This window comes from Cherax quadricarinatus, chromosome 38 (assembly GCF_038502225.1).
Source record: "Cherax quadricarinatus isolate ZL_2023a chromosome 38, ASM3850222v1, whole genome shotgun sequence".
Classification (NCBI taxonomy): domain Eukaryota; kingdom Metazoa; phylum Arthropoda; class Malacostraca; order Decapoda; family Parastacidae; genus Cherax; species Cherax quadricarinatus.
Window position 1 is genome coordinate 25,705,055 of NC_091329.1, and position 23,717 is coordinate 25,728,771.

Consider the following 23,717-nt stretch of genomic DNA (forward strand, 5'->3'; position numbering starts at 1 on the left):
CCGATATTCAAGAGTAAACAAACGACCTCTCACGTCTAATACACGTCAGCTGGTGGGTCTAATATGCATTCACAAATATGGTGATGATATTTATACAATTATTACAGTATTGCATAACAGTAAATCTTCTATTTTTTGGTGTGAATAAAAATTCCTTGTGTGAATAAAAAATCAAAATGGAATTTATTTGTAAAGCCTCAAAACATAACTAATGAACAGAGGAAATGTTAGTTTAATGCCAGGAATGCCTACATTGTTTATTCTGGACCCTATTTTGAAATTGGAATATTTTGAACTTTGTGTTAAATTGGCCAAATTAACAATTTCCGATCACTTTATTTTGTAGTTGAAACAGTTGACTTGGCGATTTCTTGTGCTCAATCGATAGAATAGAAGTAATACTAGTGAAATAGCTAAGAATTTGGTTGATTGGAATAATGTAATTGGCCTAAAATGGGAGTCAAAGTCGGCAAAATCGCCGATTCATAAATATCGCTGACACATCAAAATTCACGAGAGCATAATTTCGTCAATTTTCCACCAAATTTCGTACTTTTTGTTTTATTACCTTCACAAAAAGATTCTCTACGATTTCATAAGAAAAAATAACAAATTTTTTTTTTTTTAAATTCTTGGACACTGGTGCGTGACTCCAGATTTGGGCCTTGGACCCTGAAAGGGTTAATACAACTTCTGCTATTGTACAATTGTTAACCCTTTGACTATTTCGGTCATATATATATGTCTCACGATCCACCGTGTTTGACGTATATACAGTGGACCCCCGCATACCGTTGGCATCACATAACGTTTAATCCGCATACCGCTCGCTTTTATCGCAAAAATTTTGCCTCGCATACCGCTCAAAAACCCGCTCACCGCTGTTCGTCCAAGACGCGTCCAATGTGCGGCCTGAGCCACGCTCACATGTTCCGCCGGTGGCATTGTTTACCAGCCAGCCTCCGCGGTAACATCCAAGCATACAATCGGAACATTTCGTATTATTACAGTGTTTTTGGTGATTTTATCTGCAAAATAAGTGACCATGGGCCCCAAGAAAGCTTCTAGTGCCAACCCTACAGCAATAAGGGCGAGAATTACTATAGAGATGAAGAAAAAGATCATTGATAAGTATGAAAGTGGAGTGCGTGTCTCCGAGCTGGCCAGGTTGTATAATAAACCCCAATCAACCATCGCTACTATTGGTGGTACAGCTGCTGCTGCTGCTGTACCACCGTCAGCTGCTGCTGCACTGTCAGCTGCTGCTGCTGCTGTAACACCGTCAGCTGCTGCTGCTGCTGTACCACTGTCTGCTGCTGCTGTAGCATCGTCTGCTGCTGCTGTAGCATCGTCTGCTGCTGCTGTAGCATCGTCTGCTGCTGCTGTAGCACTGTCAGCTGCTGCTGCTGCTGTAGCACTGTCAGCTGCTGCTGCTGCTGTAGCATCGTCTGCTGCTGCTGTAGCATCGTCTGCTGCTGCTGTAGCACTGTCAGCTGCTGCTGCTGCTGTAGCATCGTCTGCTGCTGCTGTAGCATCGTCTGCTGCTGCTGTAGCATCGTCTGCTGCTGTTGTAGCATCGTCTGCTGCTGCTGTAGCACTGTCTCCTGCTGCTGCTGTAGCACCGTTGTTGGTGTGGCTTATTGAGAATACCAAGAAACAATTAACCCCAGAGGATTTGCCACCCAGGATAACCCAAAAAAGTCAGTGTCATCGAAGACTGTCTAACTTATTTCCATTGGGGTCCTTAATCTTGTCTCCCAGGATGCAACCCACACCAGTCGACTAACACCCAGGTGAACAGGGAAAAATGCCTGGAACTAGTGCTCATATTGGTGAATTTAAAGCCAGCAAAGGTTGGTTTGAGAGATTTAAGAATCGTAGTGGCATACACAGTATGATAAGGCCTGTTCTGGAAGAAAATGCCAAACAGGACCTACAGTACTCAGGAGGAAAAGGCACTCCCAGGACACAGTGTCTCATCAGTCATTGCTGCATCTTCAATAAAGGTAAGTGTCATTTATTCTTCATTTAGTAGAGTAGTACATGCACAATATATATTGTGCATGTACTACTCTACTATTGTGCATGTATCCTTCTCTTTGTGTGTAGGAAAATGTATATTTCATGTGGTAAATTTTTTTTTTTCATACTTTTGGGTGTCTTGCACGGATTAATTTGATTTCCATTATTTCTTATGGGGAAAATTCATTCGCATACCGATCATTTCGCATAACAATGAGCCCTCTTGCACGGATTAAAATCGCTATGCGGGGATCCACTGTATACTCATAAATTTTAGCAGCTTCAAACCAAGCAGGAGAAAGCTGGTAGGCCCACATTTGAGAGAATGAGTCTGTGTGGTCAGTGTGCACCACATAAAAAAAATCCTGCAGCATGTAGTGCATAATGAGAAAAAAAAAACTGACTGCTTTTTTTAATTAAAGGCCAACTTTGTGGTCTATTTTTGTATAGTATTTATGGCTATATTCTCGTTTTCTTGGTCTCATTTGATAGAATGGAAAACATATTATAGAAACAGAGGTGATTCCGATTGTTTTTTTTACGAAAAGAACCTTGAAATGGAGCTCAAAGTAGGGAAAAAGTTTGATTTTTGCTGATGTTCAAAAGTAAACAAATGATGTCATTTTCCAATAAATGTCCAAGTAGCCATTCTAATATGCAGTCATGAATGGGTTGACATTATTTATACAATTATTACAATATTGCAGTAGTCTGTATAACAGTAAATCTTCTATTTTTTTGTTTGAATAAAAATTCAAAATAGAAAGCAAGAGTGATATCAGAGGGGCCTGGAGACATGATTGATGAACAAAGAAAATGTTATTTTAGAGCCAGGAATGTCTGCATTGTTCATTTTGGACCCTATTTTGAAATTGTCATTTTTTTTTAATTTTCGTGAAATTGGCCAAATTGCAAATTTCTGACCACGTTATTGGGTAGTTGAAATCGGTAAATGGGCAGTATCTTGTACTCAATCAACAGAAAAAATGGAGTTCTAAAGAAATAGCTATGAGTTTGGTCGACTGGAACAATGGAATTAGCTGAAAATAGGGCTCAAAGTGGGCAAAATCGCAGATTCGTAAATATTGCCGAGGTCACTAACTTCGCGAGAGAATAATTTCGTCAGTTTTCTATCAAATTTTGTTCTTTTGGTGTCATTACAATTGGAAAAAGATTCTCTATCATTTCATAAGAAAAAATAATTTTTTTTCGGAAGTTTTGCGACAAAAGGAGATACCTCAGGATTTGGTGTTGCGACAATGAAGGGGTTAATATAGTCCCTGATGTTGTGCAGTTAATACAATCCCTGTTGTTGATTAATTTTTAATACACTTCCCACTGCTGTTCAACTGTTAATACAATCTCAACTGTTGTTCCACTGTTAATACAATCTGCACTGTTGTTAATCTGTTAATATACTCCTTGCTGTTACCTCATTGTCAATAAAATCCCTGTTGTTGCTCAGCAGTTAATACAATCCTCACTGTTATGTGAAACATTGTACAAATAAAGGTCTTCACTGTTGTCATGTCTTTATTACCAACTCTTGATAGTTTGATAAATTATTAAAACAATGACTAAGAGGATGAGGAGATATGATACCCACAGAGTATATAAATTTACAAAAGTATGTGGAAGAGCATAGTATTTGGAAAGTAAAAGAAAGGTGAAGAGACTGGAGAGAGTGCAAAAGGAGGGCAGATGATAAAGTGGGAGAGGCACTGTCAAGACATTTGATGAAAATAAGGAAAAATTTTGGAGTGAAATAAACAAGTTACGAAAGTCTACGGAACAAATGGATTTGTCAGTTAAAAACACAGTAGGGGAGTTAGTAGATGGGGAGCTGGAGGTATTGGGTAGATGGAGGGAATATTCTGAGGAAATCTTAAATGTCGATGAAGAAAGGGAGGCAGTAATTTCACGCACTGGTCAGGAAGGTACAACATCTTTCAGGAGTGAAGAAGAGCAGGATATGAATGTGGGGGAGGTGCATGAGGCATTATGTAGAATGAAAGGGGGTAAAGCAGCTGGAACTGATAGGATCATGACAGAAATGTTAAAAGCAGGTGGGGATATAGTGTTGGAGTGGTTGGTATTTTTGTTTAACCCTTTCAGGGTCCGTCCCGTAGATCTACGGGTTTACGTTCAGGGTCCAAACCGTAGATCTACGGGTTTACGTTCAGGGTCCAAACCGTAGATCTACGCCATGAGCTCAGCTCACTCTGATAAACTATGAGTGGTACATTTGGGCCTAGATATGAGAGAATACATCTATGTGGTATGTGTGCACCACATAAAACAGATCCTGCAGCACACTGTGTATAATGAGAGAAAAAAACTTAAATCATGATTTTTCGATTAAAACAGCAACTTTGCAGTGTTTTTTCGTATGTTTTTTATAGTTGTATTTGTGATTTCTTGGTCTCATTTGATAGAATGGATGACATATTACAGAAATAGAGATGATTTTGATTGGTTTTAGCACTGGAAATGGCTTGAAACTGAGCTCAAAGTAGCGGAAATGTTAAATTTTTGCCGATGTTCAAGAGTAAACAAACGACCTCACACGTCTAATACACGTCAGCTGGTGGGTCTAATATACATTCACAAATATGGTGATGATATTTATACAATTATTACAGTATTGCATAACAGTAAATCTTCTATTTTTTGGTGTGAATAAAAAATCAAAATGGAATTTATTTGTAAAGCCTCAAAACATAACTAATGAACAGAGGAAACGTTAGTTTAGTGCCAGGAATGCCTACATTGTTTATTCTGGACCCTATTTTGAAATTGGAATATTTTGAACTTTGTGTTAAATTCGCCAAATTAACAATTTCCGATCACTTTATTTTGTAGTTGAAACAGTTGACTTGGCGATTTCTTGTGCTCAATCGATAGAATAGAAGTAATACTAGTGAAATAGCTAAGAATTTGGTTGATTGGAATAATGTAATTGGCCTAAAATGGGAGTCAAAGTCGGCAAAATCGCCGATCCGTAAATGTCGCTGACACATCAAAATTCGCGAGAGCATAATTTCGTCAATTTTCCACCAAATTTCGTACTTTTTGTTTTATTACCTTCACAAAAAGATTCTCTACGATTTCATAAGAAAAAATAACAAATTTTTTTTTTGAAAATTCTTGGACACTGGTGCGTGACTCCAGATTTGGGCCTTGGACCCTGAAAGGGTTAATAAATGTATGAAAGAGGGGAGGGTACCAAGGGATTGGCAGAGAGCTTGTATAGTTCCTTTATATAAAGGGAAGGGGGACAAAAGACACTGTAAAAATTATAGGGAAATAAGTTTATTAAGTATACCAGGAAAAGTGTATGGTAGGGTTATTACTGAAAGAATTAAAGGTAAGACAGAGAGTAGGATTTCGGATGAGCAAGGAGGCTTTTGAATGGGTAAGGGATATGCAGATCAAGTGTTTACATTGAAGCATATATGTGAACAGTATTTAGATAAAGGTAGGGAAGTTTTCATTGCATTTATGAATTTAGAAAAGGCATATGAAAGGCATATGTTGTGTATCTTTATATGTATATGCTTCTAAACTGTTGTATTCTGAGCACCTTTGCAAAAACAGTGATAATGTGTGAGTGTGGTGAAAGAGTTGAATGATGATGAAAGTATTTTCTTTTTGGGGATTTTCTTTCTTTTTTGGGTCACCCTGCCTCGGTGGGAGACGGCCGACTTGTTGAAAAAAATATGAGAGTGGATAGGGAAGCAATGTGGCAGATGTTGCAAGAATATGGAATAGGTGGTAAGTTACTAAATGCTGTAAAGAGTTTTTATGAGGATAGTGAGACTCAGGTTAGGGTGTGTAGAAGAGAGGGAGACTACTTCCCGGTAAAAGAAGGTCTTAGACAGGGATGTTAATGTCACAATGGTTGTTTAATATATTTATAGATGGGGTTGTAAAACAAGTAAATGCTAGGGTGTTGGGGAGAGGGGTGGGATTAAATTATGGGGAATCAAATACAAAATGGGAGTTGACAAAGTTACTTATTGCTGATGATACTGTGCTTATGGGAGATTCTCAAGAAAAGTTGCAAACGTTAGTGGACATGTTTGGGAGGGTGTGTAAAGGTAGAAAGTTGAAAGTGAACTTAGATAAGAGTAAGGTGATGAGGGTACCAAATGATTTAGATAAAGAAAAATTGGATATCACATTGGAGAGAAGAAGCATGGAAGAAGTGAATGTTTTCAGATATTTGGGAGTTGACGTGTCAGCGGAAGGCTTTATGAAGGATGAGGTTAACCACAGAATCGATGAAGGAAAAAAAGCGAGTGGTGTGTTGAGGTATATTATTTTTTTTTATTATCACACTGGCTGATTCCCACCAAGGCAGGGTGGCCCGAAAAAGAAAAACTTTCACCATCATTCACTCCATCACTGTCTTGCCAGAGGGGTGCTTTACACTACAGTTTTTAAACTGCAACATTAACACCCCTCCTTCAGAGTGCAGGCACTGTACTTCCCATCTCCAGGACTCAAGTCCGGCCTGCCGGTTTCCCTTAACCCCTTCATAAATGTTACTTTGCTCACACTCCAACAGCACGTCAAGTATTAAAAACCATTTGTCTCCATTCACTCCTATCAAACACGCTCACGCATGCCTGCTGGAAGTCCAAGCCCCTCGCACACAAAACCTCCTTTACCCCCTCTCTCCAACCTTTCCTAGGCCAACCCCTACCCCGCCTTCCTTCCACTACAGACTGATACACTCTTGAAGTCATTCTGTTTCGCTCCATTCTCTCTACATGTCCGAACCACCTCAACAACCCTTCCTCAGCCCTCTGGACAACAGTTTTGGTAATCCCGCACCTCCTCCTAACTTCCAAACTATGAATTCTCTGCATTATATTCACACCACACATTGCCCTCAGACATGACATCTCCACTGCCTCCAGCCTTCTCCTCGCTGCAACATTCATCACCCATGCTTCACACCCATATAAGAGTGTTGGTAAAACTATACTCTCATACATTCCCCTCTTTGCCTCCAAGGACAAAGTTCTTTGTCTCCACAGACTCCTAAGTGCACCACTCACTCTTTTCCCCTCATCAATTCTATGATTCACCTCATCTTTCATAGACCCATCCGCTGACATGTCCACTCCCATATATCTGAATACATTCACCTCCTCCATACTCTCTCCCTCCAATCTGATATTCAATCTTTCATCACCTAATCTTTTTGTTATCCTCATAACCTTACTCTTTCCTGTATTCACCTTTAATTTTCTTCTTTTGCACACCCTACCAAATTCATCCAAAAAACGTTATCTATGGAGGCAAAGAAGGGAATGTATGAAAGTATAGTGGTACCACCTTTCTTATATGAGTGTGAAGCTTGGATTGTACATGCTGTAGCGAGGAGGTGGTTGGAAGCAGTAGAGATGCCCTGTCTAAGAGCAATGTCTGGTGTAAAAATTGTGCAGAAAATTCGGTGTATGTAAATTAGGAGGAGGTGTGGAGTTAATAAAAGTATTAGTCAGAGGGCTGAAGAGGGGTTGTTGAGGTGGTTTGGTCATTTAGAGAGAATGGATCAAAGTAGGATGACATGGAGAGCGTATAAATCTGTAGGGGAAGGAAGGCGGGGTAGGGGTTGTCCCCAAAAATGCTGGAGGGAGGGGGTAAATGAGGTTTTGTGGGCGAGGGGCTTGGACTTCAAGCAAGTGTGCTTGCGCGTGTTAGATAGAAGTGAATGGAGACGAATGGTATTTGGGACCTGACGAGCTGTTTAAGTGTGAGCAGGGTAATATTTAGTGAAGGGATTCAGGGAAACTGGTTATTTTTTATATAGCCAGACTTGAGTACTGGAAATGTGAAGTACAATGCCTGCACTTTAAAGGAAGGGTTTGGGATATTGGCAGTTTGAAGGGATATGTTATATATCTTGATATATGCTTCTAAACTGTTGTATCTGGGCACCTCAGCAAAAGCAGTGATTATGTATGAGTGAGGTGAAAGTGTTGAATGATGAAAGTATTTTCTTTTTGGAGATTTTCTTTCTTTTTGGGTCACCCTGCCTCGATGGGAGACGGCTGACTTGTTGGGAGGAAAAAAAAAAGAAAAGATATGGAACATGGGCTACTGTGAAGATTTTTTTGGATCCAGAAAGAATAATAATAATAAGAGGATAGAGTTTTACATAATAAAAGGAAAGTACAGTGGACCCTCGATCAATGGCGGCATCACCTAATGCCAAAATCGGCTAACGGCTTTCTTTGGCGGCAAAATATTGGCTCGACCAACGCTGAAAAACTCGTCTAAAGGCTTTCGTCCCGAATGTGTCCACGTGGCCTGAGTGGGCCCAGCCACTCCAAGACTTAGTGAATAGCCAGTGTGCCATTGTTTACAAGTCGTTGCGGTCGATTCCACGCATACCAGTGTTATATTTTGTAATTTTTTTTTCAACAAACCAGCCATATCCCACCAAGGCAGGGTGGCCCAAAAAGAAAAACAAAAGTTTCTCTTTTTAAATTTAGTAATTTATACAAGAGTCAAGGGATTACTAGCCTCTTGCTCCCGGCATTTTAGTCGCCTTTTACAACACTCATGGCTTACGGAGGAATAATTCTGTTCCACTTCCCCATGGAGATAAAAGGAAATAAACAAGAATAAGAACTAGAAAGAAAATAGAAGAAAACCCAGAGGGGTGTGTGTATATATATGCTTGTACATGTATGTGTAGTGTGACCAAAGTGTAAGAAGAAGTAGCAAGACATACCTGAAATCTTGCATGTTTATGAGACAGACAAAACGATACCAGCAATCCTACCATCATGCAAAACAATTAGAGGCTTTCGTTTTACATTCACTTGGCAGGACGGTAGTACCTCCCTGGGTGGTTGCTGTCTACTAACCTACTACCTAGAATATTTTGTATTATTCCATTGTTTTTAGTGCTCATAACTGCTAAATAAGCCACCATGGGCCCCAAGAAAGCTTCTAGTGCCAACCCTGTGGTAAAAAGGGTGAGATTTACTATGGAATTGAAGAAAGAGATAATAGAAAAGTACGAAAGTGGTGTGTGTATCTCTGAGTTGGAAAGGCTATATAACAAACCCCCATTCAACTACAGTGGACCCCCGCATACCGGACGCATCGCATACCGTACAATCCGCATACCGGACGCTTTGATCGCAAAAATTTTGCCTCGCATACCGCCCAAAAACCCGCTCACCGCCCTTCGTCCGAGACGCGTCCAATGTGCGGCCTGAGCCACGCTCACATGTTCCGCCGGTGGCATTGTTTACCAGCCAGCCTCCGAGGTAACATCCAAGCATACAATCGGAACATTTCGTATTATTACAGTGTTTTTGGTGATTTTTTCTGGAAAATAAGTGACCATGGGGCCCAAGAAAGCTTCTAGTGCCAACCCTACAGCAATAAGGGTGAGAATTACTATGGAGATGAAGAAAAAGATCATTGATAAGTATGAAAGTGGAGTGCGTGTCTCCGAGCTGGCCAGGTTGTATAATAAACCCCAATCAACCATCGCTACTATTGGTGGTACAGCTGCTGCTGTACCACCGTCAGCTGCTGCTGCACTGTCAGCTGCTGCTGCACTGTCAGCTGCTGCTGCTGTACCACCGTCAGCTGCTGCTGCTGCTGTAGTACCGTCTGCTGCTGCTGTAGCATCGTCTGTTGCTGCTGTACCACCGTCAGCTGCTGCTGCTGCAGCATCGTCTGCTGCTGCTGTAACATCGTCAGTTGCTGCTGTAGCATCGTCTGCTGCTGCTGTAGCATCGTCTGTTGCTGCTGTAGCATCGTCTGTTGCTGCTGTACCACCGTCAGCTGCTGCTGCTGCTGTAGCATCGTCTGCTGCTGCTGCTGTAGCATCGTCTGCTGCTGCTGTAACATCGTCAGTTGCTGCTGTAGCATCGTCTGCTGCTGCTGTAGCATCGTCTGTTGCTGCTGTAGCATCGTCTGTTGCTGCTGTACCACCGTCAGCTGCTGCTGCTGCTGTAGCATCGTCTGCTGCTGCTGTAGCATCGTCTGCTGCTGCTGTAGCATCGTCTGTTGCTGCTGTACCACCGTCAGCTGCTGCTGCTGCTGTAGCATCGTCTGCTGCTGCTGCTGCTGTAGCATCGTCTGCTGCTGCTGCTGTAGCATCGTCTGCTGCTGCTGTAACATCGTCAGTTGCTGCTGTAGCATCGTCTCCTGCTGCTGTAGCATCGTCTGTTGCTGCTGTAGCATCGTCTGTTGCTGCTGTACCACCGTCAGCTGCTGCTGCTTCTGTAGCACCGTTGTTGGTGTGGCTTATTGAGAATACCAAGAAACAATTAACCCCAGAGGATTTGCCACCCAGGATAACCCAAAAAAGTCAGTGTCATCGAAGACTGTCTAACTTATTTCCATTGGGGTCCTTAATCTTGTCTCCCAGGATGCAACCCACACCAGTCGACTAACACTCAGGTGAACAGGGAAAATGCCTGGAACTAGTGCTCATATTGGTGAATTTAGAGCCAGCAAAGGTTGGTTTGAGAGATTTAAGAATCGTAGTGGCATACACAGTGTGATAAGGCCTGTTCTGGAAGAAAATACCTAACAGGACCTACAGTACTCAGGAGGAAAAGGCACTCCCAGGACACAGTGTCTCATCAGTCATTGCTGCATCTTCAATAAAGGTAAGTGTCATTTATTCTTCATTTAGTAGAGTAGTACATGCACAATATATATTGTGCATGTACTACTCTACTATTGTGCATGTATCCTTCTCTTTGTGTGTAGGAAAATGTATATTTCATGTGGTAAATTTTTTTTTTTCATACTTTTGGGTGTCTTGCACGGATTAATTTGATTTCCATTATTTCTTATGGGGAAAATTCATTCGCATACCCAACATTTCGCATAACAACCAGCCCTTTTGCACAGATTAAGGTCGCTATGCGGGGGTCCACTGTACTATCTTGGCAAACAGAAAGGCAATCTAGGAAGCTGTTGCTGCAAAAGGTGCAAGTATGTTTTCAAAACAAAGATCACAAATAATTGAAGATGTGGAGAGACTGCTGTTGGTGTGGATAAACAAAAAACAATTATCAGGAGACAGTGTTTCTCAGTCAATATGTGAAAAGGCAAGGCAGTTGCATGATGATCTCATTAAGAAAATGCTTCCAAATAGTGATGGTATTGATGAATTTAAGGCCAGCAAAGGCTGGTTTGAGAGATTTAAGTATTGTAGTGGCATACACAGTGTGATAAGGCATGGTGAGGCTGCCAGTTCAGACAAAAAAAATGACTGAAAAATATGTGCAGGATTTTAAGGAGTACATAGACAGTGAAAAATTAAAACCCCAACAAGTGTTTAATTGTGATGAAACAGGCCTCTTTTGGAAGAAAATGCCGAACAGGACCTACATTACTCAGGAGGAAAAGGCACTCCCAGGACACAAGCCTATGAAAGAAAGGCTAACACTCATGTTTTGTAGTAATACTAGTGGAGATTGCAAAGTGAAGCCTTTACTCGTGTATCACTCTGAAACTCCCAGTGTGTTCAAGAAAAAGTGTTGTCAAGGCTAATTTGTGTGTTATGTGGAGAGCAAACAGTAAGGCATAGGTCACTAGGGAAATTTTCCTGGACTGTTTTTATGGTGTGTTTGGCCCCACTGTGAAAAATTACCTCCTGGAAAATAAATTGTCACTCAAGTGCCTCCTGGTAATCCTCACGACTTGCAAGAGCAAACAGCGGGGGTGTTGAGCTTCACCAAAGTTAAGTGTTTGCCTTTTAATACAACTCCTCTCCTCCAGCCCATGGACTAGCAGGTCATTTCAAACTTCAAAAAAACTCTACACAAAAGCAGTGTTTCAAAAAGTGCTTTGAAGTGACCTCAGACACTGAATTGACCCTAAGAGAGTTTTGGAAAGATCACTTCAGTATCCTCGGTTGCATAAACCTTATAGGTAAGACTTGGGAGGGAGTGACTTGCAGGGATTTTGAAGGGTTTGGGACTAACCCTCAGGAACCTATGCCAGTTGTGGAATCTATTGTGTCATTGGGGAAGTCCAAGGGGTTGGAGGTTTGTGGCGAGGATGTGGAAGAGTTGGTGGAGGACGACGATGAAAAACTAACCACTACAGAGCTGCAAGAGCTTGAGGTGCAACAGATCACAGCTCAGGAATGTGCTTCAGAGCAGGAGGAAGAGAGACGGAGGAAGTTGCCTTCATTAAGGATTAAGGAAATGTGTACAATGTTTACAAAGGTGCAAGCATTTATTGATGAATTTTATCCTGACACAGCTGTTGCAAGCTGTATTGGCAACATGTACAATGACACTTGTGTCCCATTTTAGGGTAATCCTAAGGGGACGTGAGTAACAGAGCTCTGTGGACAGATATTTTGTCCCACAGGGGTCCAGTGACTCTCAAGCTGGTCCTAGTGGCATTAAAAAACTAAGAAGGGAGGTAACCCCAGCAAAGGATTTAGTACCTGAAGTCTTTATGGAAGGGGATTTCCCTTCCAAACACTAGAACACCTTAATCTCCCCTGCTCCTGGCTCATCACTCATCAACAATTCCACAATAAAGGTAAATGGCATTTAATTATTGTTTATTTTGCATGTACCATTGGTTTCTGTGTATGGAAATGTATATTTCATGTAAAAAAAAAATGATTTTGTTTAATACTTTTGGGTGTCTGGAACAGATTAATTCTATTTCCATTATTTCTTATGGGGAAAATTAATTCAGCTAACGGCTAATTTGCCTAAAGGCTAGCTCTCTGGAACGGATTAAAGGTGTTAGCCGAGGGTCCACTGTACTGCTTTTAAAATGCAAGACGGCTGGAACAAAAACTTGGAAATAGTTAATTAAAAACACTAGGCACAATAAGCATAACTACTCCTGTAACTATTTATAACAGATTTTTTTCTCAACAAACTGGCCTTATCCCACCAAGGCAGGTTGACCCAAAAAACAAACAAAAGTTTTTCTTTTTAAATTTAGTAATTTTTACAGGAGAAGGGGTCACCAGCCCCTTGCTCCTGTTTATTAGATATAATTAAATATTATCATCACTCCACTCACAGTCTCAATAATAGTTAGTAAATTATTAATAGAACTTACTGTGTCAGCACCTTTACAATATAATTTTATTTGTCCTTGAGGTGTCTTGACAATAACGCTCATACGTTTGCGAGAGGATGTAAACTCCAGTACATTGAGGATTTCATACTTCTCCTTGGCTCCAAGAACATCAATGATGCAATACTCAGGAGTTCGCGTCTCAAACACAAAGCCCAGTTCTCGAGCGCCTTCAACCAGTGCTCTCTCATCTGTCAATATCAGTAATAATTTTATTAATGGGATAAACTTCACATAAAAATTTATAATGAACAACATTATGTGAAAGTTTTCAATAACACAGAAAAAAATGTTTTGGGATTCTGAACAGTTAAGAATCTTAACTGTTCTTTTGTCTCCCATGTACATCTATGTTACTGATATCAGCATCACTTATATAGTTCTATGTATAAATTCCATGGCCTCAAATTTGGTGGGAAAGGCAATAGTTCTAGGAACATGACAAGTGCCTGTATATATGTGAACATATGTTAGAACATTAGTAATGGGTATGTGCAGTACAAAAAATCCTGATCCTCATAACAGACATAGATAAAAACACACATCACACTTCTGTATCATCATTTGCAGATGACACTAAAATAAGCATGAAAGTTACTATGGTAAAGGACAGAAAAATTACAGGAAAACATAAGCAGGGTTATTCAGTGGGCAGTGGAGAACAACATGACATTTAATGGTGACAAGTTCCAGCTGCTTAGGTATGGAAAGAATGAAGAACTCAAAAGGAACACTATATACAAAACTCAAGATGATCACCAAATAGAACAAAAGAAACATGTACAAGACTTGCGAATAATTATGTCAGCTGACCTTTCTTTTAAAGAACATAATAAGACAAAGATCACGACAGCCAGGAAGATGATAGGGTGGGTATTGATAACTTTGAAAACAAGGGAAATAATGGCAATGGTGACACTCTTCAAATCGCTAGTGCTCCCTCGTTTAGAATATTGCTCAGTGCTGACGGCCCCGTTCAAAGCAGGAGAAATATCATAGCTGGAACAAACACAGAGATCGTTTACGGCTCACATTGAGCCAGTAAAGCACCTAAATTACTGGGAATGCCTTCAAGTTTTGAAACTGTATGCATTAGAGTGGAGGAGAGAGATACATGATAATATATACCTGGCAAGTACTCGAGGGCCTGGTCCCAAATCTGCACACTGCCGTAACAACATACTGGAGTGAGAGATATGGTAGAAAGTGTAAATTAAACCCAGTGAGGAGCAGGGGTGCAGTGGGGACAATAAAGGAACATTGTATCAACATTTGGAATCCCAGACTATTCAACATCTTATCAAAAGATATCAGAAACACAGCTGGAATAAATGTAGAAGCCTTCAAAAGGAAACTGGACAAGTATCTTCACCAGGTGTCAGATCAATCAGGTTGTGATGGATATGTGGAGCAGCAGTCCTCCAGCAGCAACAGCCTTTTTGACCAGGCAAGCACCAGACTTTGAAGCATTTTCCTGGTGTTTCTTGGGCCCAACTGATAGGCCAGAAGACTTACTACAAGTAAAATGAAGACAATTTTGCTTGGTTTCAGACTTAATAATGGCTTAAATATTTGATTTTGGGATTTTCTTGCAGAAAGGTAGGAGTCCACCAACTCTTTGCTCCATAATGAGCAGCAAGCTCATTAAGGAAGACAAGCAAGTGTTAAAAGAATTATGTGGTAAGTTTACCAAACAATTACCTACTGTATCTGCTACTCTCACTAAACAATTACCTACAGTAGTTGCTACTACACTCACTGAACAATTTTGCTTCTGTTGTGTAAAGTGCTCTCTGACCTCCAAATTGTGTAAGAGTGTTAGATCAGTGCTTGGAGACAAGTGGATTTTATAATGAGATGTGCTGTTGAAGTATGAGCAAGGTAACACTTATGAAGGGATTCAGGGGAGACTGGTCAGATGTGTTTGAGTTCTGGCAGTAGGAAGTACAGCGCCTGCATCTTGAAAGAGGGATGGGGATCTTTCAGTTAAGAGGGTCATTTGAACTGCAATGCCTGCACACTTGTGGCAAAACAACTACTGAATGAATGGTGGTGAATGTATTACATTTTTCTTGGATAACCAAGGTAGCTTGGTTGGAGATGACTTCTGTGTTAAAAAAAAAAAACTAGAACAACACAAATTTAAAACACATGTGTGGTACAACAACAACAAGTGTTATACCATGATTTTTTATACTGAAAAAAATAAAGGGTGGGGGACAACAGTGACCTTAAGGATGTTTCTAGGGGTCAATGCCCCTATAACCCAGTCCCAGAAATCACAGTCATTATTTTTCACATGTTAGTACTGAGATGGGCCACCATGTTCTCCAATTAACTACCTGGTATTAGTATAGGAATAAAAGTTAATAGAGCCACTATTACAAGTTGAGAAAGGATACACATTACCTGGTGATGCAGCATGGTAAATGATGGTGCCATCACCATGGGAGTCATCTCTGTCAGGGATGACAGTATGGCATACTGCTAGCATGGTGAGGAACTGCTTGGCTACAGATGCTCCTGTTATTCCACTCTCTACCAGAGCAACCAAATCCTGACAACTGGAAAGCACAATTATGAGTGTCACTAAAAATTTATAGCAAATTAAGACCCTAAATATACTTATTGCCTTCATCTAGCAATGTTTTAAATCAGTTTTGGCAGTTTGGAGGGATATGTTGTGTATCTTTATACGTATATGCTTCTAAACTGTTATATTTCTGAGCACCTCTGCAAAAACAGTGATTATGTGTGAGTGTGGTGAGAGTGTTGAATGATGATGAAAGCATTTTCTTTTTGGGGATTTTCTTTCTTTTTTGGGTCACCCTGCCTTGGTGGGAGACGGCTGACTTGTTGAAAAAAAAAAAAATAAAATAAAATAAATTAACACTGTCAGAGTTTCTTGTTTGAAGGGGGCTACTATTTAAACAAAGCTAACTGTTCTCAAGTGTATTCTTTGTCCTCCCTACACCACACAATACATATTAAAAACAATTTGCCACAATTACAGGCTTCTGTTTCACACTCGTCTGACAGGACAATAGTACTTCCATGGGAGACTGCTGTTGATCAACCTTCTTACTGGATATCAGGTTGGATACAAGAAATATGGAGGAAGTAAATGTGTTAAAATATTTGGGAGTGCACTTGTTGGTATATGGTACTATGAGAGATGAGGTAAACCATAGAACTGACAGTAAGGCATCTCTGGAAACAAAACTTTATCCAATGAGGCAAAAAGGGAAATGCACCAGAATATAATGATACCAATATTGCTGTATGGGTATGAAGCATGGGTTTTAAATGTTGCAGCGAGGAGGCTGGAGGCAATGCAGATGTTGTGTCTGAGGGTAATGTGTAGTGTGAATATTAGGATAAAAAGGTGATGTGGGGTTACCAAAAGTTTTACTCATAGGGCTGAGGAGAGTTTTTAAGGTGTTTTGGACATTTAAAGAGGATGGAGAAAAACAGGATGACTAGGGCAGTGTATAAATCTGGAGTTGAGGAAGAAGTTATAGTTGTCCTAGAAAAAGTTGGAAGGAGGGGGGGGTAAAGGAGGTTCTGAGAGCTAAGGGCTTGGACATTTAAGAACATAAGAACGAAGGAACACTGCAGAAGGCCTACTGGCCCATGCGAGGCAGGTCCAAGTCGCTACCGGCTTAAGCCAATGCACCCAACCTAGTCAGGTCAGGTCACATTGACTTAAGGGAGGAACACGGCAACCGACCTGTTAGCACAAGCTATCAGGTCCAACTCACACCCACCCACATCTACTCATGTATTTATCCAACCTATTTTTAAAGCTACACAACGTTCTGGCCTCTATAACGGTACTTGGGAGTTTGTTCCACTCATCCACAACTCTATTACCAAACCAGTACTTTCCTATATCCCTCCTGAATCTGAATTTTTCCAACTTAAAACCATTGCTGCGAGTCCTGTCTAGGCTAGATATTTTCAGCACACTATTTACATCCCCTTTATTTATTCCTGTCTTCCACTTATAAACCTCAATCATATCCCCCCTAATTCTACGTCTTTCTAGAGAGTGCAGTTTCAGGGCCCTTAGTCTATCCTCATAGGGAAGGTTTCTGATACATGGGATCATCTTTGTCATCCTCCTTTGTACATTTTCCAGAGAATTTATATCCATTCTGTAATACGGTGACCAAAACTGTGCAGCATAATCTAAATGAGGCCTAACCAAGGATGTATAGAGTTGAAGAACAACCTGAGGACTCCTATTATTTATGCTTCTTGATATGAAGCCAAGGATTCTATTAGCTTTATTGCGAACACTTATGCACTGTTGTCTTGGTTTCAGATTACTGCTAACCAGAACTCCTAAATCTTTTTCGCAATCCGTAATATTAAGATCTACATTATTTAGTTTATATGTGGCATGGTTATTGTCCTGTCCAACATTTAGAACTTTGCATTTGTCTATATTAAACTGCATCTGCCACTTCTCCGACCACTGCATCAGTCTATTCAAATCCTCCTGGAGTGCTCGAATGTCCTCGTCAGAATGAATTCGACGGCCTATTTTGGTGTCATCGGCAAACTTGCCGATGTCGCTCTTTATGCCCTCATCTATGTCGTTTATGTAGATTGTGAACAGCAGGGGGCCCAACACTGACCCCTGTGGAACACCGCTCGTGACGCTTCCCCACTCTGATTTCTCCCCATTTATGCAAACTCTCTGCTGCCTATTTGTCAACCATGCCTCTATCCAGGAAAAAATTTCTCCTCCTATTCCATGTGCTTTAATTTTCCTCAATAGTCTCTGATGTGGGACCCTGTCAAAAGCCTTACTGAAGTCCATATACACAATATCATATTCATTACCATGATCTACCTCCTCAAATACCTTAGTGAAAAAAGTTAATAAATTCGTAAGGCAGGAACGCCCCTTTGTAAAACCATGCTGAGATTCGTTGATTAATTTATGCTTTTCAAGGTGGCTACGAACTGCCTCGGCAATTATTGATTCCATAAATTTTCCCACTATGGAGGTTAGGCTTATTGGTCTATAGTTCGAAGCTAAGGACCTGTCACCTGTTTTGAAAATAGGTATCACATTTGCCATTTTCCACTTATCTGGCACCATGCCAGTTTGTAGTGATATGTTGAAAAGATTAGCCAAAGGTGTGCTAAGCTCCTCTTTACATTCCTTTAGAACCCTTGCATACAGTTCATCAGGGCCTGGGGATTTGTTAGGTTTTAATTTATCTATTTGCCTAAGGACCATGTCACTTGTGACCCTAATAGTGCACAGTTTATTATCGTCCTGTTCTACATAATTTATCATTACTGGAATATCGCTGGTATCCTCCTGTGTAAAAACTGAGAGGAAGTATGTGTTAAAAATTCTACACATTTCCTTATCACTGTCAGTGAGCTGACCCGAGGAACTTTTGAGTGGGCCTATCTTGTCCCTGATCTTACTTCTGTATACCTGAAAGAATCCTTTTGGGTTAGTCTTCGATTCTCTTGCAACTTTAACCTCATAATCTCTATTTGCTTTTCTAATTCCCTTTTTTATTTCTCTCTTTAACTGAATATATCGATTTCTTAATTGCCCCTCTCCTCTTTTGATTTGCCTATATATGCCTCTCTTTTGACCAATCAGATATTTTAATCTATTGTTCATCCATTTAGGATCATTTTTGTTTGATCTGATTTCCCTATTTGGAACATAATTTGACTGAGCAGCTAGAACTATGCCCTGGAAAGCATCATATCGGCAACCATCACCACCTACCTGACCCCTAGTCAGGTCATTCCAGTTCAGCCCACCTAAGTAATTTTTCAGTCCTATGAAATCAGCCAAGCGAAAGTCAGGGACGGAGACTTGATTGCCATTATTAGGGGAATTCCATGCTATGTTAAAACTGAGTGATTTGTGATCACTCTCCCCAAGCTCATCATTAACCTCAAGATTATTAATTAGTGTTTCCCTACTGGCAAGAACCAAGTCAAGGAGGTTATTTCCCCTAGTTGGCTCTGTCACAAACTGTTTTAAAAAACAATCCTGGATCGTATCAAGAAAGTCACCCGACTCTAAATTTCCTGTCAAATTGCTCCAGTCAATCTGTCTATAGTTGAAATCTCCCATTAGCACAACATTTTCGTATGTAGATGCCTTACGAATTTCGTCCCATAGAAGTTTACTGCACTCCCTATCAAGATTTGGGGCCCTGTAAATCACACCCAAAATTAGTTTTTCTCGGCCCTCGAGAAGCTGTAACCAAACAGATTCAGTGGCTGACGCTTCTAATTTAATATCTTGTCTAACACAACAATTTAAATTGTCTCTGACATACATCGCTACTCCACCACCTTTCCTGTTGACCCTGTCAGTGTGGAATAATTTATAGCCTTGTATGTGACATTCAGAGGGCATCTCTCTATCTTTCAGATTGAGCCAGGTCTCTGTTATAGCAATAATATCTATGTTTCCTGCACTTGCAATTAATCTTAGCTCATCTATCTTATTTCTAACACTCCTGCTATTAGTATAGTAAACCTTAAGGGAGCTAGTCCCTTGCTGCCCTCTGCTGTCCCCCTTTGTTTGCTGACCTGTTCTATTGTCTTTATTTATAACTTCATGCTGAATGCCTTTTATACATTTACTGTTTCCAACCCTAGTGTTGCAACCTGCTTGTTTCCCACACACACCCATACCTCTATCTTCCATCAGTTTAAAATCATAGGCATTTCACCAATGGCCTTCTCAATCGAGTCTGCAAGTGCTACCACCCCTGCCCCAGAGAGATGAACCCCATCCCTTGCATACATATCATGTTTGCCATAAAAGTTGTTCCAGTTGTCAATGAATGGGATTGCAAGTTCCTTGCAGTATCTGTCTAGCCAACAATTTACACCAATTGCCCTAGACAACCATTCATTTCCTACTCCCCTTCTAGGCAAGATGCTACATATGATTGGGATCCCTCCCTTAGACTTAATGAAATCTATAGCTGACCTGTACTTATCTAGCAGCTCTTCTCTCCTACCCTTCCCAATATCATTTCCACCAGCACTGAGACAGATAATGGGCTTGTTCCCATTACCTGACATGATATTATCCAGTCTGTTGACAATGTCCCCAACACCAGCTCCAGGGAAGCACACTCTATCTCTCATCTTCTTATTCCTATTACAAAAAGCACGATCAACATATCTTACCTGAGAGTCACCAACCACAAGAATGCGCTTACCTTCATTAGCAGGGGCAGTAGTACCCTTACCTTCACTGGCCACTGAAGTACATTCATCCTGGAGAACAGAGAAGCGATTTCCTACCTTCAGATCTGCACTCTTAACTTTCCTTACTCTGATGCGCCTCCCATTACTGTGAACAACTCGCCACTTGTAGCAGGTGCTGGCCTTCACCTCACTGCTGGTAGCCGTTGCTACCACCCCACCTACAGCCTCCTCACAGTGAGAGACAGACTGCACCTCACTGCTAGAAGCCTCATTCCCCACATCTCCAACCACCTCACACTCTCTCCCAGGCCCATTGAGGTGGACCTTCAGCCTCCTAATCTCCTCCTGGAGAAGCAAGACCTCCTCCTTCAACTCTCCAACCTCAGCTTTTAAAACACTGTAGAAGCAAGCCATGCTTTGTAACCGTCCACGCTAATCCCCAAGCAGCTCAGGGTCTGTGACCTCACGTGACGACTGACCACTGAACACTCATGACGACTGACCACTGAACACTTGTATAAGCATATTAGACACATGTGGAGGCAAGAGGTTGGTTTTATGATTTGATGTGCTGCTGGAGTGTGAGCAAGGAAACATTTGTGAAGGGATTCAGGGAAACTGGTTAGTTAGCTGGAGACGAATGGTTTCTGGGATCTGAAGAGCTGCTGGAGTGTGAGCAGGGTAATATTTTGTGAAGGGATTCAGGGAAACCGGTTAGACGGACATGAGTCCTGGAAATGGGAAGTACAATGACTACACTTAAAAGGAGGGATTTGGGATACTGGCAGGTTGGAGGAAGATCTAAACTGTCATATCTGAGTGCCTCTGCAAAGTCAGTGATTATGTATGAGTGATGGTGAAAGTATTATATGATGAAAGTTTTTCTTTCTTTTTGGGTTTTTCTTTCTTTTTGTGTCACCCTGCCTTGGTGGGAAACAGCCGACGTGTTAAAAAAAAATTTAGAATGTTAAACGAGAGTGGGGGCATGTGTTCTATATGATTTGATATGTTTTTCAGAGTGCTACCAAGGTAATATTTATAAATGTGCTGGTCAGACTAGAATTTGGAAGGTGATAAGTAGAGTTGGTGTACTTTAAAAGTGGCTGGAGTGGTTGTGTGACTTGAATGTGTACATTAAGTCAGGATGTCCATATCATTTTTAAAAAGTTCCTCAAGAAAAGGGCAATGAATTAAAAAAAAAAACTATCATAAGACAATGTCTCTTCTCAGGTGCTTTAACACAAATTTCAAGAGAGCATCTAAACATCATTCTGAAGTCTCTAAGAAAATTAATCAGAATTAGTTATAAGCTTGTCTGATCTACTAGTATCCTTACTCTAGAAGGGTGGGGAGGAGAGGAGAATTATAAATTTTCAGGTATTGGATGCAAGATCAATTTTACTTACTATCCAACTGCCAGTAAGTGAAAGAGGGTGTATAAATCCTGGCTGGAGGCATGGAGGTGTAAGTATTGGAATGAAGGGATGAAGGAGATTCTTAGTGGTAGGGGCTTGAGCATCCAGCAAGTATGAATATGTAATACACTGGAAAAAGTAAAGGCGAGTAGTTTTCAGGGTTTGACATCCTGTTGGAGTGTGAGCAAGGTAACATTTATGAAAGGATTCAGATAACCCAGCTAGCCAAACTCGAGTCCTGGAAGTGGGAAGAACAGTGCAGGCACTGTAAATAAGGAGCAAGGATATTACTGTTCAGAAGGTCATACAAACTGTGATGTCAGGACACTTCTGGCAAGAGAGCTAACGAATGAATGATGATGAATGAGCTTCATTTTAACCCTTAAACTGTCCAAACATAGATCTAATTCACATGTGTGGTGCTCTGAATATTTTGAAAAATAAAAAAAATCATTTTTTGTTTTCAAATTAGAGGGCAATTTTCTGTGGTATAAGACAAAAAAATATTTTAGGACCAGTACTTACCGAGATATAAGACCGTGAAGTTGGCTCTGGATACTCACCTGACGGCAACATCCAGTCCTGCCGCTTGCAGAAGTGTTGCCGATTTACCTATTTTTCTCATTTTTATTTTAATTTATATAATTTTTATGTTCTGATAATTATAATTTATAATAGTTCTTGTGATTTCATAGCCAATCTTTGTTCTGACACTAATATTATGTACTGAAATAGTACTCAAATAATAACAATCACACTGACAGGTGAACATTTTCACCTGCCTTGGTCACTGACTATTGTCTAGAAATATATACAAAGTATTTATAGGTCCCAGCAATGTTTTAGATATGCTGGAGTATGAAACTCCTTGAAGAATGGTGTTATCACAAGGGTCAGATAAGTGACAGCCAGTGACAGTGACATTTGATGAATGTGGGCTGTTGGAGGGAACCTTGCCTTTCTATGTTTTTACTCTTACACATAAACATGTCTTTGTATATTTGTCTGTCAGTCTATCTGTCTGCTTGTCTGTCTGCCTAACTATCTCTGTCTGTCTTTCTGTCTGTCTGCCTAGCACTGTTTATCTGTCTGTCTAGTTCAGTTTATCTGTCTTTCTGCCTTTTGTGTGTGCCTTGAAGAATGACGTTATGACAAGTGTCAGATTACAAGTGACATTTGATGAATGTGCGCTGCTGGAGGGGCGAACCTTGCCTTTATATGTTTTTACTCTTGCACACAAACATGTCTCTGTATGTCTGTCTATCAGTCTGTCTGTCTGCCTTTCTATCTGTCTGTCTATCTGTACATCTGTCTGTCTATCTGTATAAGTGTCTGTATCTGTCTCTGCCTAGCTCTGCTTATCTGTCTAGTTCAGCTTATCTGTCTTTCTGTCTTCTGTGTGTGGTCATGTTTATTTATGCCTTGTATCTACAAACACTGTATAGCACTTGGCTTGGAATTTATGGGTTACCCTAAGTAATTTACATTATGTATAATAACTGTACTTATGAGCACATGTGAGAGAGATATAGGCAGAGACAGCCAAAGCCAGCCAGCCAGCCAGCCAAATACATTAGAACATAAGAAAGAAGGAACATTGCAGCAGGCCTACTGGCCCATGCAGGGCAGGTCCATGTCACCCCCCCCCCTGCTTAGACCAATGACCCACCAAGTCAGGTCACATCCACTGAAGGAAGGAGTATGGTGTCTGACCTAGTAGCACAAGCTAGTCATATCTAACTCACACCTACCCACACCCACTCATGTATTTATCTAACCAATTTTTCCTTTCCTTTTAAAATGTGAGTGTTAATATGACATGACATCAGTGAATCCCTGGTGTTTGCCACGCTATTTGCTCTAGCTGGCGCTCAATTGAACTGGTGTTCCCACAAGGTACTAAGTGGTCCCCAATTTTTTTCACACTGCGCACACTGAGTGCACAGACCCATTCTTTCATGT

The 23,717-nt window shown here is 40.7% G+C and overlaps 1 protein-coding gene across 10 annotated transcripts in view; it reads right to left on the reverse strand.

Annotated features, from left to right (window-relative positions):
* ATP8A (ATPase phospholipid transporting 8A1) overlaps window positions 1-23,717 on the reverse strand; it is an 817,844-nt gene that overhangs the window by 267,679 nt on the left and 526,448 nt on the right. For all 10 annotated transcript variants that reach the window (XM_070092196.1, XM_070092203.1, XM_070092201.1 and 7 more), the window contains 2 exons: window positions 15,535-15,689; window positions 13,108-13,316 (listed from right to left, as the gene is read on the reverse strand). In XM_070092196.1, coding sequence (XP_069948297.1) covers window positions 13,108-13,316; window positions 15,535-15,689 — 364 coding nt within the window. The remainder of the gene's footprint in view (window positions 1-13,107; window positions 13,317-15,534; window positions 15,690-23,717) is intronic.